Source organism: Sciurus carolinensis, chromosome 17 (genome assembly GCF_902686445.1).
Source record: "Sciurus carolinensis chromosome 17, mSciCar1.2, whole genome shotgun sequence".
In the NCBI taxonomy this organism is placed as follows: domain Eukaryota; kingdom Metazoa; phylum Chordata; class Mammalia; order Rodentia; family Sciuridae; genus Sciurus; species Sciurus carolinensis.
In genome coordinates this window covers 13171250-13189112 of record NC_062229.1, presented here as the reverse complement: position 1 = coordinate 13189112, position 17863 = coordinate 13171250, and the positions used below count along the sequence as shown (strand labels likewise).

Below are 17863 nucleotides of genomic sequence, written 5' to 3'. Positions count from 1 at the left end.
CACACTGGCATGAAGAGCAGGGCGTACCCACAGTGGTGCACACCCACACCCCGTTGTGCTCTGGCACATGCCTAGAGTCTCCCTCCCTCCCTCACAATCGTATTCACAAACCCACCCTCAGATCAAGCCACATCTGGAGCTGCAGAGGCCTCCACCATCACCCCCAGAACTACTGCATCCAGAGGCTCGGCTCGTGGCAGGCATGTGGGCACAGAGAGGGACCCGGCCCCACACAGAGACATGCCATCACCATTTCGAGCTACCTCAACCGACCCAGTTCGGTTCCATCATGAACATATCAGGGGTCCCATCCCCCCATACCACTCAGTCATTCAACAAACATTTATTGAGCACTTACTGTGTGCCAGACACTTTTAGGCGCTGGGGATACAGTAATGAACAAGACAGTGATCTGTGTTGTGGTGGAGTTAATATTTTAGTGTGGTGAGCAGTAAGTAAATCCAGTATCTGAGGGTTCCATGTTCAACCAATGGCCATCCACAAATATTTGGGAAAAGTGGATCTGTATGGACCACGTACAGACTTCGCTTCTTGTCACTATTCCCTAAGCCATACCGTGTAATGACTAGCTACACAGCACCAGCATTGTGTCACGTACTGCGAAGCATGGAGAGATGACTGTCCGGTGCACAGGCCTAGGTTCTGGGCACAGATACCGTCCACTTCACAGAAGGGACTTGAGCACTGGTGGATCTCGGTGTGGTTATCAGTCTCCAGAGGACAGTGAGGGAGGACCCGACATGCCAGCGGGTCCTTCTCCGAGGAAAAATACACGGAGGGGGTCAGGGAGGGCTTCCTGGAGGAGGCATCCTTGCTGACGCAGGGACGGGGGGGGGGTCATGTGGACGCCTGACCCGGCCGTTCCCAGAGCTGCTGACAGAAGGTGCAGATTTCCAGTCAGGCACATGGACGCAGACCCACACAGACCCTCACCTGGCCACACAGAAGACCCAACCCTACAAGGGTGGACCTGTGACCTTGGGGCCAGAGTGCCCAGATACCGGGGACGTCCCTTGGAGAGGGTGGGCCTTAGCCCTGACGATGGCAGACTGGACTCCTGCAGTGTATGTCCCTTTGGAACGGGTTGATTTCATGAGCTGAAGTCCTGCGGGTCACCCCCGTGGACGGCCCTGGCCTCCTTCCTCCCTCAGGCTGAATCTTGCCCCCTGCACATCATTCCCCGGTCATGGACATTTTGGTGGCTTCCACCTCTTGGCTCCTGGGAATCAGGCTGCCCTGCACATGCGTGGTACCCATGTCTCTTCTGAGATCCTGCCTTCAGCTTTTTGGATAAAAATCCAGAAGTGGGATTGCTGGCTCAGGTATATTTCTTTTTAAAATTTTGTTTTCATGGAGGTGCACATTATATACCATAAAATTCACCAAGCTTAAGTTTTCTGTTTGATGGGTTTTCACCACTGTCTAAGCCCACGAACCTACCACCCATGGTGGAGACTGTTTTCTAGAAAGTTCCTCATGCTCCTCTGCTCTCCAATCTCTTTGTGGACTCCTTCCTTCCTTCCTTCCTTCTTTGGGGTGCTGGGATGGAACCCAGCGCCTCACACCTGTTGGACAAACATCCTACCGCTGAGCTCACCCCAACCCTGACACATTCCTAGTCTTACAAATCTGACACATGAAGTATGGAAGGTGGGTGGAGAGAGGGTGTGTCATGGTTAGAGCCACATCACCTGGGCTCCAAGGCGGGTGTGACCTCACCGCTCAGCCTTGGCCTCTGCGGTTGTGCAGTGGGGAGAAGAAGGGTACTGTGATATCAGGTCGTGTGAGGGTTAAATTAGTTAAAATAGGCCAAACATTTAGACTAATGACGGCTACATGGCTATAGCTATAAAGGAGTTGCTATCCTTATAAATAAATATAAACAGCCGGGCACGGTGACACATGCCTGTAATCCCAGCCGCTCTGGAGGTTGAGGCAGGATAATCACAAGTTCAAAGCCAGCCTCAGGAAAAGCGAGGCCCTAAGTGACTCAGTGAGACCCTGTCTCTAAATAAAATACAAAATAGGGTTGGGGACGTGGCTCAGAGTGCAACCCCTGGTACCACCCCAAAACAAGAAAACAGGAGAATAAAAAACATGTACAGAGACCTATATAGGGGACGTCCACAGCCCTGCCTCAGAAACCAAGCCTGCACACAGTTGCTGTGTGTCTGCCTCTGCGCCCCTTCATTTTCCACACCAAGGGTAGAGTGGGGAATTTCTTTTAAACAATAAAAAATAATAATGACTCCCTTTTGCAGTGCTGGGGGTGGACGCCAGGGCCCGGGACATGCTAGGCAAGGCTCTCCCACTGAACTGCAGCCCAGCCCCAGAATGACCCTCCTAAAATCGTGATATGCTGGGTGTGCTCATGTGACCTGCAGCTCCTCAGCAGGAGGTCAGGGCCAGCCTGGGCAGCACGGCCAGCTCCTGTCCCCGGGAATGAGTGGAAAGAGTGGTCAAGCAGTCGTGGCATGAGGTCCGCCTTTCCCGTCGGTCGGAGCGCACGGTTTGTGGCACTAAGAACATTCACTGGCTCAGGGGCCGTCTGCACATCCATCTCCAGGACGTCCTCATTGCCCCTGATGAAATTCCGTCTCTGGCCAACACGGGCTGCCTTGGCCCCCTCCCCGAGCGTTTCTCCGTGTTTACTGAGCACGGTGGGCGGTCTCCACAGGTGACACGCGTGACCTGGCGGGGGTTTCAGGCGCGCTCACCGCTCAGTACTGAGCACATTCTTCTGCCACTTGGTGCTCGGCTGGAGCTTCTGCCCCTTCGGGTGGACAAGCGGCTCTCTCACTGCCTTTGTGTTGGGCTGGTTTGGGTGTGGCCGCCAGGGAAGGAATCCAGGGCCTCCACCCTGATCCTCACCCCCAGCCCTTTCAGGGTTATTTTGAGGCAGGGTCTCACTCCATTGCCGGGGCTGGTCTGGAGCTGGCAGCCCTTCTGCCTCGGGCTCGGGGATCGCTGGGTGACCCTGACTTCCAACTGCAGCGTGGGACTTTCTCGTCAGATGTTCTGTGTCCTCCGCCTGAATCAGAGGTGTTTCCCGCTTCGCCGGGGCGACAACGTCTGGCATCTCTGTGCGCACATTTCAGTGCCTCTGGGCTGGAGGGATGCCCGAGAATGCAGGTGCCGGGCTGTGCAAGAGGCCCCCACGTCCTCAGCGGTCAGGGGTGTGGACTCCGTGCAGGTCACCGAGCCCCACGGTCGCTTTCTTCTCACCACTCTTCAAAGGCTCCCTGATGGCCGCAAATTACAGGCCACGTCTTCCTACCTGGCAGCTGCCCCATTGCCTGTCACCATCCCTCACCAGGTGACCTAGCCCTCTGCGCCTTGTAGCCACAGGGCTTTTGCATCTGCTGGACTCTCTGCTCACTGAGCCTTGCTAGTTCCTCCTCATCCTTTGGGTTTCCATATGAGTATCACTCCCGACACCAACCACCCCAGGTAGATCGGGGCCCTCCAAACATACCCAGATACCCCATCCACATGTGCATGCCCCATACTCTAAGGCTGGGGACTGCTGAGTTCATAGGCACACATCCAGAGGAGGGTCTGGAATGAGCACTCAGCGCTCAGTCTCTACTTGTGGATCAAAAGGAGGAGGCCTTACATCTACCTCAGGCCAGGGACCAGGCCTGCACAGTCCTTGACCAGAGTCCCAATTGTACTTCCTAGCTGTGTGACTTTGGACAAGTAGCGTAACCTCTCTGAGCCTGTTCTGTCCCATGATCCCCTTCCCAGGGCTACTGCAGGGGTTGACATGAGCAGCAGCCTGGCCCGGTCCAGGGTAGACCTCTCGGCAGCTGTAGGAGCTGCTGGGCTTCCCAGCCAAGTTCCGGCCCTGTAACCTCAGTTAGGGCCTTCCCTCTTCCTGCCTTGGCAGAGCGTGGAAGTGTGGCTGGGTCTTCTTGTCCCGCCAGCTCATGCCTCAGTTCCCAGGCCCTTAATTGGAACCACATGCGCTGGACGCCAGCCCGCCTCCGGCCCCCCCCTGCCCAGGAGGCCTCCTGAGTCATCCTGGCCTCCTTGTCCCACTCACAGCCTCGTTCCCACGCTGCCCCGGCCCCAAGTTGCGTGTCACAGGATGTCAGTGTGGTGAGTCCCTGTGGGTCTCTTTGTGTGCGAACACCCCGCCCGGGCTGTGTGTGAGTGTGACTGTGTCTGAACTGTCCCTGCAGGTGTGTTCCGTGCCTCCGTGGTGTGTGTGTGTGTAAAACCACAATTGCGTGTGAACAGCCTGCCTGTTTGTGGGCCAGTGGGAGGGTGGGTGCACGGACTACGTCTTGTTTGTGAATCTGTGTGTGGGTGTGAGCTTGTGCTTGCACTGTGAGTTTCGCGTGACCACACCGTAGACGTATGGGTGTGTCGACGTGTGTCCGACCATCTACGCTGGGATCTGAGTGTGCCGTGTCTGCCACGTGGGTTTTGTGGGGTTCTGCGAGGATGCCCTGGTCCTGGATCTGTGCGCGTTGGAGCGAATGCATCTGCGAGCGCCTGTTCCTGGGTAGCTGTGACTGATTTGCCTCTGGCTGCTCTCACACCATCTGACGGCCGGGTGTGTGTCCGTGGGCTGCCGCGCCTGGGCCACGTGTCCAGCTGTGCTGTCTCTGGCTAACTGAGTGCCTAAGTCCTGCATGTGTGCATAAGTTTGCTGGAGGCTCCGTCTGGGTAACCGAGGTCCAAGTTCCTGTCCCATAACTGGGTCATTCGGCAGGTGCGCATGTGTGTGTGATGCCCCAGGGGCAAGGAGTCCCAGCTGCGGCAGTAGTTGGACAGTGACGAATGTCCAAGAGGAGAAGAGTGAGGAATGGATCCGACAGGACAGTTTCGAGAACCCCTGAGCGTCCGGGGTTGAACCCAGGCCTCCCTCAAGTGCTTCTTCCGGGACTTGGAAGGGGCCTGTGTTCCCATCTGTGTGAACACTTGGAGAGGCGGGATCGGGAGGCCTGGACCTGGAGGGCACCTGGTGTGATCCCCGTGGAGAGGCAGGGCTGGGGAGGGCTGGAGAGGATGCTCAGCTCAGCTGGGCACAGCCAGGCCATGGGAACCCAGCTGTTCCCCTACACCTGCGGCGTAGGGAGCCTCACGTCTGGAGTTAGACAACACCCCGTGAGCATCCAGCTCCGCTCTGCATCTGCTACGGGGCTGGGTAGAGAGTCTTCACCTCGCTAAGCCTTGACTCCTCCATGTGAGAAGAGGGGCTGAGGAAACACCGTGGGTGCCCTGCCTCCCCTCAGCCCGCATCTGTTCCTGTGCACACTCCTTCCAGCTCACACCTGGGCGAGCAGCCGTGCTCAGCCAATGGTCAGTGGTCCGCGGAGCTGGTCCCCATGGTGGGCGGGACCCGGAGAATAAACACCCCCCCACCCTCAGGTGAGCTCTGAGGTCCGGACTCTACACAGTTTCCCGGTGTCCCCAGCAGGATTGAGTCTCAGTTGCCTACAGGAGTTTGATGCAGAAGGACAGATGCAGGGGAAAATCTCACTGGGATGCTGCAGAGGTCCAGAGGTCGACTTTGAGGAGGGTGGGGTGCGGTTGGAATCCCAAATCTGCTCCTCATAGCTGGGTGACCCTGGGCACTTTACTTGACCTCTGAGCCTCAAACTTTTCATTCTTGAATTGGGGATAAGCATCTCTACCTCACAGGTTTCAAGAATGCGAGGAGGTGATGCTGGGAGAATTCAGTCCGGTGCTCAGGGCTTAGTCGGAGTTCAGTGCTTAGTCGGAGTTCAGTGAGTAGGGACTGGTGTTACAAGGGAGACGTTCGCAGAGTGGCCTGGGGTAGGAGGGCTGCTGAAGTTCTCACCAGACAGATACAGGGAATGAACGTTCCAAGCACATGTCAGTCAGGGCTTAGTTGTGGAAGAGAAGAATCAATACCAGGTGCTGTGGTTTTGATGTGGTTCAAGAGTTCCCTAAAGGTTCATATATTGAAAGCTTGGTCCTCAGTGTAGTGATGCTGGGGAGTAGAACTTTTAAAAGGTGGTGCTAGTGGAAGGTGACTAGGTCTTTGGGGTGCTGCCTTTGGAAGGGATCAATGGAGTCCTCACAGGACCGTGGTTGGTTCCTGGGAGATTGTGTGGTTATAAAAACAGCAATTGTGACTCCTGAATCCCCCTGGCTTCCTGTCCTACCAGGTGATTTTCTGAATCCCCCTGGCTTCCTGTCCTACCAGCTGATTTTCTGAATCCCCCTGCTTCTGAACACACTCCCACCATTGCCATGTCATCTGCCATCAGGTCCTCACCAGACAAGAAGATGCAGACATCTTGCTCTTGAACCTCCAGAACTGTAATCTAAACAAACTATTTTCTTTATAAAGTCTCGGCCTCAAGTATTTTGTTATGGCAACAGAGAATGGACCAAGATACCAGGGATCTTGGTACTTACAAAGTGGTAGAAGGTGCCAGATCTGGTGGTGCATGCCTGTGACTTGGGAGGCTGAGGCAAGAGGATTGCTACTTTGAGTCCAGCCTTGGCAACTCAGCAAGACCCTACCTCAAAATAAAAAATGAAAAGGGCTGTGGATATAACCCAGTGGTAGATTGCTTGCTTAGCTACATGTGTCAGATCCTGGGTTCAATCCCTTGTACTAGAGAGAGAGAGAGAGAGAGAGAGAGAGAGAGAGAGAGAGAGAGAGGGAGAGAGAGAGGAAGAAGAAGAAGAAGAAGAAGAAGAAGAAGAAGAAGAAGAAGAAGAAGAAGAAGAAGAAGGAGGAGGAGGAGGAGGAGGAGGAGGAGAAGGAGAAGGAGGAGGAGGAAATGAGAGGAGGAGGAGGAGGAAAGGGAAGGAAGGAAGGAAGGAAGAAAGAGGCATGAGGATACAGCTCATAGCTCAGTTAGAGCACTTGCCTAGCAAATGCAAGGTCTTGGGTTCAATCCCAAGAAATGCAATAAAATAAAATAAAATAAAATAAGAATACATCACTATAACAGACAAAGTGTGTTATATCCACACAACAGAATATTATTCAATCATAAGAAGAAATAAAGTTCTGATGTACACTACCACTTGGATGGTCTTTGAAAACACTGCTCTAAGTGGAAGGAGCCAGGTGCAACAGGACAAATACCATGTGACTCCACATACATGGACATACAGAGCAGGCAGAGAGTAGATGGGAGATTGCCAGGGTCTGGGATGGGGAGGGCAGGGAGGCATGGCTTACTGGTTGCAGAATTTCTGTTTGGGTTGAGGAAACAGTTTCGGAAATGGACAGTGGTGCTGGTTGCACAATGTGGTAGAAGTAATGAGTGCACACTTAAAACAGTTAAAGTGACAAATTTTATGTTATGTTTATTGTATCACCACTTAAAACTAATGATGGAATATACCCAACGCCATTGATGTGCATGTGTTAGAGGGTGAATCGTATGGCATGTGAATTCTACCTCAATAGAGCTGTTAATAAGAAGAATGCACTGCTCTGGTTGCAATGTAGAGATTTTTACTCATTTTTACTGCAACGGCCTCTCCATAAAAGTGGGTGATGATGTTCATGGCAGGAAATAGGAACAGACCTGCAGGAAAATCCAGCCTGCACAGCTGTGGCAACCGCTGCCTCTACCAAGACGGCAGGAAGACGACTTTCCCAGCACTTCTCAGGCTTCAAGTTGATAGAAACTATTGGCACAGGGAGGGTAGCTGCAAGGGAGTCTGGAACAGTGTTAGCCTTATAGATCTGCCATGCAGGAAGCACACTAGGAGGATGGGCCCGGAACCAACCTGCTGTCCTTTGTTTTGCTGACACATTATCCTCTCCCTCTTAATGGTAAAGTTCCCCATCCCTCTGCTTCCCACCTCCCTCCTGGTGGAGTTGAGGGACAATGACTGTGCTCTCCGTCCCAGGGAGATGATCTCTGAGCCTGATCTGGCTGAGGGATTGCCCTCAGATTGGTTCAGGATGGGCACATGACTAGTGATGGACCACATTCAGTATTTTGCAAGGTCTCTTTTCGCTGATGTTGCTGATCTTGGAAGATAGAAGCCTCTGGGAATGGATGTTGTCACCTCTTGTCTAAAAGAGAATTCCTCACAGAGGATGGCAGAGACAAGAAATGGAGAGAGACAGAATCCTGATGATATAACAGAACCCTGCAAATGCAGCCATGCCTAAATTCTATTACCCCTGGATTATTGTTTTCAGTTATGTAAGTAATATATACATAATTCTTTTTCTTTTGTTTTTTGCAGTGCTGGGTGTTGAACCCAGGATCTAATGCATGCTAGGCAAGCTCTCTACCAGTGAGAGATATACCCAGCCTAGCCCTTCATTTTTGCTAAATTCAAGTCAAGTTGGGTTTCTGCAATTGCTAACAAAGGACCCTGAATAATAAAGACAGGCATATGTAGACAAGAATGCTACTGATTCATTCATTCATGAACTTCTTGATCATTTTCCCTCTGACGGGCCTTGTGCAGGGTGAGGAAACAAAGACCTGGGCTGTGTCCTTTGGTTGAACACACGAAGGGGTCACAGGAGAGCAGAGACAATGGCTGCCTTACCACCAATTAGGAAAAATCAAGTGTCGAGGTGGCAAGATCCGATGCCCTTCCTGCTTCCCACTTGTTGTCAGAGTGACCTTTGCCTGATGCCAGACACGGACCCACCCAGTTCCTCAGTTCTGCCACAGGAGATCCTTGAGAATCTGACCCTGATCTATTTTCAGAGGTGGTTCACAGTCCTGACCACTACACTGTAGACACCATGCTCATCATGACACGGGCCCCAGTGCTGATGTTGAAGCTGTCACAATACAACCAGGAAACCAAGTATGACCCTGACCACAGTGTGACCTGATCATAATTTTGACCATAGCATGGCCAGGCCTCTGTTGAAAGCAAGTTCAGGATAAGGACTACAGCACCAGGACAGTGATTGTCTTGCTGAGCACATGGCAGCCAGGAAACTGACAGTACTGGTCACTACACTGACCACAGCACAACCAGGAATGACCAGCGGTGACCACAATGCTGATCACAATGCTGATTGCAGCGGAACCAGGATGTTGATGACAGCAGAGATCACCATTCAGTAGGACACTGACCACAGCATGATGAGGACACTGAGATTACCACTGACCACAGCAATGGTCACGATAATAGCATAACATGTATTGGCTCTGGTCCAGTCTGAAAACACCAGAGCCCCAGCCAGCTAGTTCAATAGAGGGGATTTCACAGGGGGAATCAGTCACAGAAGCATTGGGTAGGTTTGAAGAGAATGGGGGAGGAAGTCACAGCCACAGTCACCTGGACAGAGTTCAACCATGATGGGGGACACCTAATGGGGCTGAGACAACCAGGAAGATCCAACAGCCACTGTAGAGTCACCCAAAGTGGAGAGAGGGGAAGAACTATTCTGGTTTAGACTTTCTTTTCTCCCTCCAATCTCCTTCCAGACCTCCCATTTGGCTGGGCCTAACCAGAGGCAAGGGAGCCTGGGAAATGTAGTTTGCTGTAGTCAAGGGAGCTTGGGAAATGTAGTTTATAATCTCTCTCTCTATCTCTCTCTCTCTCTCTCTCTCTCTCTCTCTCTCTCTCTCTCCTAATACAGAAGAGAACATATGAAAGATGAACCTGAAGTCATATTGGCCAAAGTTCAGCATTATAACATAGGCCATGGCCTGGCCATAACAGTAACCACATCCCTGATCAGAACCCAAGGAGGACACTGTTCATGGTCCTGAAACTAAGCCCTTTACAAGGATGCCCACTCTTGGTCAAGACTTTTAAGAATCTACCAACCTACATGGTGACTGCAGTTTTGGCCTAAGGATCCAGCATAAGATAGTCTCCCATTTCAAAAAAGGAGGTAGAGGAATAGATGCAATGTCTTCTCAGGCTCAGATTCTGCCTTGTGACCAGATCCTATAGCCAGTGTCCCCAACTGCTCTGTGGCAATGTGCTCTGGGGACTGGTGCACTATTTGCTTCTGGGTCACAGATGTCTCCCAATGATAGGAGATGCTGGGAGGAAACAGGTCTTTTAAAAGAGGGGAAAACTCCTTGCCTGAGGTCACATGGCAAAATAGTGACAGAGTCAGGGCTATTGGACACCAAGGTCTTTCTCTTCGTCCCAGCAAAACCATCAATAATGTGCTATCTGCCCAGCACACAGTAGGGTCAGAAAAATGCCAGCTTTTCTCACCCCTTCCCCATATTTTATGGCAGATTCCTCCATAATTTGATTTACTTGCCCTCTCCGCAAAAACCACCGAAGGGCTATGGGGATGCTTGATGACTGGAGAGACAGACCTGGGGCAGTGAGAGGCACAGAAGGGCTACAGAGCCTCTCCAAAGAAGGCGGACAGGACAAGGACGCCCTTCATATGCAAATGATTCATGTGGAGGCGGCCTTCATATTTTGGTTCTCTCGGGAATCTGATCTGTCATTTTGGGGCATTGAAACATAAACAAGGAGAGGCTGTCCAGGTGTGGCTGGGGGCTGGGGGAGGGGAAGGCTTCCATCAGGAACGCCCTAGGGAATATGCGCCCAGGGAGAGTGGAAATGAGATGCCCCTGCGGGAGACCAGGTCAGCTCACCTGGTCACCCCCACCGCCTCGTCTCAATGTCACTTTCCTGCTCGGGTTTCTGCCTCTCACTCGCAGTGTCCATCTCTGTTCTACCTGCCCCTATTCTGGCGTTGACCCCTTCCCCAACTGCCCATTTCACAGGCTCCGTGCCTCAATTTCTCTGTAGATGACAGTTCTTGGATAATTTCTCCTCCCTGCTACCAGGCCTTCCTCCCCACCGATCCCCCTCCCACTCCATCCTCAACGTGGGAAATATCCCGGGAGGTGAAACTGACAAGCACGTGACGGACGCCCTCGCCCCATCTCCGTGACCCATTCCGGTGATGGCCTGGGGTGGAGCGCCGGGTCTGGTCCCCGGCTCCCCGCACCAGTGCCAGCTCCCGCCTCCCGGGTCCCCCGACCCGGCTCGCTCGGCGCCCGAAGACGAGCTGGGGGCGGGGCGGGGGGCGGAGCCCGCAACAAAGACTCGCGGCGAGCTGGGGGCGGGGGTGGGGCGGAATCCCGGCCGCCGGCGAGGCGGGGGAGGCGGCGGAGGAGGGTCGCCCCTGCCGCGCGGGCGGGGTCGCGCCTGGTGGCGGTCCCCGCGCCGAGGCGCCGCTAGGGCGGGCGGGGGGACGGAACGCCGGGCTGGGGGCGCGTCATGTGGCCGCTCACGGTCCCGCCGCTGCCGCTGCTGCTGCTGCTGCTGCTGTGCTCAGGCCTCGCCGGACAGGTAGGGGCCCGGCGGGCAGGTGCGGGCGCGGGGGAGTCCCGGAGGGCAGGGGCGCGCAGAGGGTCCTCGGAGAAACCAGGTCGGGGTCTGCACGAGCTCCCCAGAGCCGCGGGGCGGCGAGGGACGAGGGGCGGGGGTCGCAGCGGGGGAGGGGTGGGCCATCACCCTGGCCTGGGGGAGTAGTAGGGGACTTCAGATGCAGCCTCCAGCTGGGATGCTTTGGGAGACGGCACGATCCTGCTTTGGGGCTCTTAACCCCTCAGTGACCTGGAGCCCACACCCCGCCGTCTCGCTGGAGCCGAGTGGGGTGGAGGGGGAAACTTCGGGGGCCTTTGGGATGTGGTTTACCCTTCACTCTCCATCATGGCCGAGGCGCCAGCTTGTGAAGCCCCCCACTTCTCCTCTGCACCCCCAGAGTGGGGAAGGGGGCGGGACTCACGTGTGAGTGACTGATGGGGACGTGTGTGAGATGCTGGTGGGGGTGCAGGATAAACGTGTCTTTGTGTCGCGCTGGGTGTGACCGAGGGGAGTTTGTGTGTGTGGCTGTGCAGGTGTTGGTCCAACTGTGAGTGAGTTGGGGTGTGACTAGGAAAGGGTGTTTGTACACGAGAGACTGTGTGTGACAGTGGGTGGCTGTGACCGGAGGCTTGGTGTGACTGTGAGGCTTGTGAGCTTGCCGTGCGAGTTGTGCGTGTGTGTGACTGGTAGTGGGACACCAGTTCAAGTGAGGACCATGTTAATCCCGGTGGTACTTGTGCAGCCCTAGCTATGTGACCAGGACAGTGTGACAGTTTTTACATGACCGTGTCCAAATGCCTGGTTGTTGCACAAAACGCGTGTGACCAGGTGTGTGACTGGGTGAGAGCTCTAAGACGACCATGTGCCATTCTGTGCCTTTGAATAAATCGCTCTACAAGAGGGTGTGGGGATTGTGTGTGCAAACGAGCGTCCATGTACCCATGGGTGTGCACGCCTATGGGTTTCCTGCACACCCCATTCATGTTCTCACAGACGCAGGTCTGTCTCCCTGTGGCACCCCATTGCTTGGGCAGGTTTGGGGAACCCTGAAAATGTGGAGGGTCCAAGCTTTCTTCAGTTATTGAGAAGCCTCCTTTTCCTCCATCTTGCGGGTGGGAACACCCCCAAATTCTAAGATCCATAGGGGCTCAGAGGGAAGCTGGGATCAAAAATAATGAAATATCATTCTAACAGCAAACATTCATAATGCTCGTTATGTGCAAGGCGCTCTTTCAAGCACACAGCCCCAATGAGGCATTGATGCTCCTCAGTGCCCTGCTGGTGGATGCTATTGTTGCCCTTATTTTAGAGATGGGGAAACCGAGGCAGAGAAAGGTACAGTCACTTGCTCAAGCCCAGACAGCTCAGGAGTGGCAGAGACAGGACTGAACCGAGGCAGTCAGGTTCTTGAGCCACGTGCTTGCCAGCTTGTTGAAGAATTCATTTCATGGGTGTGGACAGTGCCTGTGCAAAGGTCACTAGGTGGGGTTTTCAGGTAAAATCGCAGAAGAAAACCAGCCTAGCACCTTCCTTAACCTGATCAAGATAAAAGGAATCAGCTGTGCCCACCCCTAGTGTGTGTGTGTGTGTGGGGGGGGGATTGGGAGGAGTGGAGGATGTATTCTAGGAAGGAGGATTTCCATGAGGAGAGTTTGTGGGGACCCCTCCCTCACAGTTCCCCATCTCAGCACCTACACACTGGGTGGGAAAAGGAGTGCATCCAGCACCTGGCATCGGGCTGCACACAGTAGGTACTCAATTGATAGGTGAGCTGGAGAAAAGCAAAGAGAGACACATGAGAGAGAGAGAGAGAGAGAGAGAGAGAGAGAGAGAGAGAGACCGAGACCAAGAGGCACACACTTAAACTGCACCAGGGATGAAGTTGAATTTGGTTTCTATGAAGGGTTTTTGGAATCACCCCCTGGGGATTCTCCCCCACCCTGTCCGTCCCTAGACAACTCTAGATTTCCTGTTCTTTCTCCAAGTGGTGCCAGGGAGTTTGCTGAGAGAGGTGCACTTAGGGGTGAGTTCCACCTACCCTAGGTCTGGGAAGAACTTGTTCGGGGGCGGATCTAAACTGTGTACTCGTGGAGGCGGGGCTAATCAGAGAGCCATGGAGGCGGGGCTAAATGGCAGATGGGGCGGGGCTAAGATGGGTAATGAGTTGGGGCGGGACTGATGGAGTCCTGCCTTGGGCTGCAGTGCCCCAGGCGGCCTTGAGGGGCGCTGCATGGTGGAAAAGCAGTTTCAGTCCCCGGCTAACCCCTAAGAGAGGGCACTCTGCCTGCCCCGCCTTCGCTCCTTCCATCGCGTCCCAGACACCCTCCCCAGTCCCTATAATGGGTTTCTCCATGTGTCGTTCTTAGAAATCATGTATTCATCCTTTCAATCAACAGATATGATTAAACAATGGGGATAGAGCCGCGAGGCAAGTCTTCCAATCCCACCCTCCTGGAGCTGATCTGGCATAGGAGACAGAAAGAACGACATAAACATATAATACCATGTAAATGACATGAATAATAATAAATAGAATAAAGGAGATTAAAGAGTGCTGGTGGAGCCAGGCACAGTGACACACGCCTGTAATCCCAGTTACTCAGAGGCTGAGGGAGGAGGATCACAAGTTTGAGGCCAGCCTGAGCAACTTGGCCAGAGCCTATCAATAATAATAATGATAATAATAATAATAATAATAATAATAAGGGGCTGGGGAGATAGCTCAGCTGGTAGAGTGCTTGCCTCACAAGCACAAGGCCCTGAGTTCGATCCCCAGTACCGCAAAATAAATAAATAAATAATAATAATAATAACAATAATAAAATAAAAAGGGCCACGGTGTAGCTCCATGGTAGAAGGCCCCTGGTTCGAATCCCCACTACCAAAAACACAAAAAACAAGCAATGGGGACACTATTTGAGCAGGTTTGGTCAGGGAGGTTCTATGAGGGGTGGCATTTGAGGCAACGCCTGAAAGAAAAGAAAGAGGATGCCTTGTGAGTATCTGGGAGAAAAGCCTCCAAGGCAGGAGGAACAACAAGTGCAAAGGCCCTGCGGTGGGAACAGCTGGGGTGAATGCCATGTGGCCGGAGAAGTCCAGAATGGCAAGACCACACAGGAACTTGTGGGTTGTGGGCAGGAGTTTAGATTTAATCGGAAAGCAAAAAAGTTGTGATGTAAGAGGTACTGTTCATCCATCCAGGGTTTCTCCCACTTGTTCTGGTTTCTGGTCAGAGAGTGGCTCTATGAATGACCTGAAGCAACTAGAGGACCTGATGCCTCTAAGCCCACCATCTTTCTTAAGGGAAAAAAATTCCCTCTTCTGACCCTTGGGAAGTTCTCCCTACCATTTAACTGTGTCCTGGGCACTATCTGGGTTCAGGGTTGACCCTTTCAGGTGTTCTCAGGAGCATGATAGGGAGAGAGAGTCCAGCTTGGATCAGATACGCCAGGACCTTTGCATTTTCCATTCCCTCTGCCTGGGACACTGTTCCCCAGGAACAGTTACTTGACTTCCTCCCTCCTTTTCTTTCTTTCTGCATAGATGTCACCTCCTCCAAGAAGCCTGCCCTGATAGCCATCAAAATAGCCTCCCCACTTCCACTCTTAGAGCTCTTACTGATATTTTCCTGTATCGCCTTGCTACTGCCTTTCCATGATTTGTCTGTTCATTCATTGTCTGTCTCCCAGGAGCTCATCAGGCAAATTTTGTTCTCTTTCCAGTGCCTGGAACAGAGTCTGGCACACAGTAGGTGCTCAGCAAATATCTGGTGAATGAGTGAATGGATGGACCTCCTAACACACATACAGGGTCTCTTTCTTTCTCAGATCATGAGGTTCTTGTACAGTAATCCCCTCTAAACTGAGGAGTAGTGCATTCCAAACCCCCAGTAGATGCCTGAGACTTGGGATAGTACCAAATTCTGCATCTACTGTTTTATCCAATATGCCCTGCATGTTCTCACCACTACCCATAGTACCGGATTCTGTCCTTCCATATTTCATTTATATCATTTCTTTTATATCATCACACTTATGCTTTGGGACAATTATCAGGTAAAATAAGAGATGCTTGAACACAGCACTGAAATATCAAGATGGTCAATCTGATAACTAGCAAGTGGGGAGCATGCCAGAGGGATGACCCATGTTCCAGGCAGCACAGTGCAGAGGTGTTCCAGGGTTCATCCCAGTTGTTCTGGGCCTGACCACACTATTAAGAATGGTGTGCAATTGGGCTGGAGATGTGGCTCAGTGGTAAAGTGCTGGCTGCCTGGCATGCACAAAGCCCTGGGTTCAATCCCCCAGGGCCAAAAAAAAAAAAAAAAAAAGAATAGTGTGCAATTAAAAACTTAAGAAGCTAGGCATGCGGCACATGCCTGTAATCCCAGCAGAGCTCTGGAGGCTGAGGCAAGAGGATTGCAAGTTCAAAGCCAGCCTCAGTAATTTAGCAAGGCCCTAAGCAACTCAATGAGACCCAGTCTCAAAAAGGGCAGGGGATGAGGCTCAGTGGTTAAGCACCCCTGGGTTCCATCCCTGATTAAAAAACAAAACAAAACAAACAAAAAAAACCCCAAAAACCTTATGAACTGTTCATTTATGGAACTTTCCATTTAATATTTTCAGAATGTGGTTGACCTCAGGTAACTGAAACTGCAGAAAGCAAAACCGTTGCTACCAGGGAACCACCGTGCCCAGGGAGGATGAGGGGCTACTCACCCCTGGAACAGAGGCATTAAGAAAACCCATCCTCTTTACTTGTGCTTGAAGTCCCTTCCAGGGCAGCACAGTTTAGGTTAAAATTCTGTTCTTCCCGAGCTCCTTTGGAACATGTGAATGTCCCAGGTGGAGGAAGGTAAATGAAATCTATCAGACTTCAAAACTCAGAGCTGGCCACCGCTAGGCCTAAGATAAGGAGCTGGAGCGACACCTAGTGGTGGAGTGAGGTTTGTGCAGGAACTTTGTTCCTGTGTGCTTGAGGCCGTGTGTGTGTGTGTGTGTGTGTATGTGTGTGTGTGTGTGTGTGTGTGTGTGTGTGTGTGTGTTTTGTCTCAAGCCAACATAAGATTAGTCAGGCACTTGTTTCTAGTACTACATTTAAGAGGATACAAATCTTTTTATTTTTTTTTTAATTTAGTTAAAATAATTTTTTGTGGTACTGGGGTTTTAACCCAGGAATCTTTGCCACTGAGCTACACCCCAACCTTTTTTAATTTTAATTTTGAGACAGGGTCTGGCTAAGTTGCCCAGGCTGGCCTTGAACTTGTGATCCTCCTGCCTTAGGCTTCTGAGTCACTGGAACTACAGGTGTGCACCACCACACCCAACTAATGTAATACAGGCAAAATTTATGCAAAATATCTCTGAGCAAAATGTCAAAAAATTAAATAAAAATAGGATTCAATTCTGCCCCTGTACAGCTTGCCTCACTTTAACCCTGGCCCCACAGGAATGTGTCTGTGTATGTTCAGAGACAGTGAGTGTGTTCAGGAACAGTTACCGTCGTGCCTCCGTATCTGTAGGAAAGCGGTTCCAGGACCTCCTACGATACCAAAATCTGTCCTTGTGCAAATCCCTTATGTAAAATGCTGTAGCTGTTGCATAGCATCTTTGCAGTCCTTCTGTAGACTTTAAATCATCTCTAGATGACTTGCAATACCTAATAAAATGTAAATTCTATGGAAAGAGTTTTTCTGTTTTGTTTAGAAAATAATGGAAATAATAAAATGTCTGTACATGTTCAATACGGGTGCAATTTTTCCCCAAATATTTTTGATCCAGGGTTGGTCGAACCTGCAGACATGGATCCCAGGGATATGGAGGGGCCAGCTATATTCAGCATTGGCCAAATCTGGCACAGGGACATGTTTGTACCACAGTTATACCTATGGATGTGTGTGCACCGTGACCCTATTCCCTGTGGATCAATCATGTGGGTGGGTGTGTATTTCTTATGAGCCCAGTAGCTAGTATGGGCAATGGCTCTGTCTCCCCAGAATTCAGTGTCAGTTTTGGGGAGCCAGTAACTTGCGGTTGTGATTTATTTGTGCATTCGTGTATTCACCCGGAAAGCATTCGCCAAGAACCTTCTCTGTTTCAAGCCTTATGCTGCACGCCAAGGACTGGGTGATAGGGTGCACTCTCAAGCAGTGGGGAGGAGGAGCTTACCTCTCCAGAGGTTTCGAGCCTGGCTGTGTTGGGAAGAGGGTGTCATGATAGGAGCAGAGTTTGATGCCACTTTTAGCTAGCAGAGCATCAACACACCTTCACCTCCAGGAGGGAAACCCAGCCTGTCTCCCATTTTCTTCCCTCCATGGCTCAGCCACAACCCAAGTCAAAACCAGAAAAGAGCAGAGAGTAGTCTGAATGGATTTTGAGGTCTGTATGCGGACTCTTATTTGCCTGGCACCCGTAGTCGCTTGTGCCTGTCTACTTCCATTTTACACATAGTTCTGACTATTCTAGGCAGCTAGCATCTGAGTCCTGCTTAGCAGATAAGAACACAGGGTGTCAAGAAAGAAACCAAACGGCAAAGTCAGCTGAGACCGTTGAACAGGAGGTGGATAGTTCCC

At 51.9% G+C, this 17863-nt stretch overlaps 1 protein-coding gene across 1 annotated transcript in view; it reads left to right on the top strand.

Moving 5' to 3' along the window:
* The first annotated feature begins 11184 nt into the window (after window positions 1-11184).
* Window positions 11185-17863, top strand: part of Olfm2 (olfactomedin 2) — a 60149-nt gene continuing 53470 nt past the window's right edge. The window contains exon 1 of the mRNA XM_047531665.1: window positions 11185-11274. Within this exon, the coding sequence (XP_047387621.1) occupies window positions 11203-11274 (72 nt within the window). The 5' untranslated portion in view covers window positions 11185-11202. The remainder of the gene's footprint in view (window positions 11275-17863) is intronic.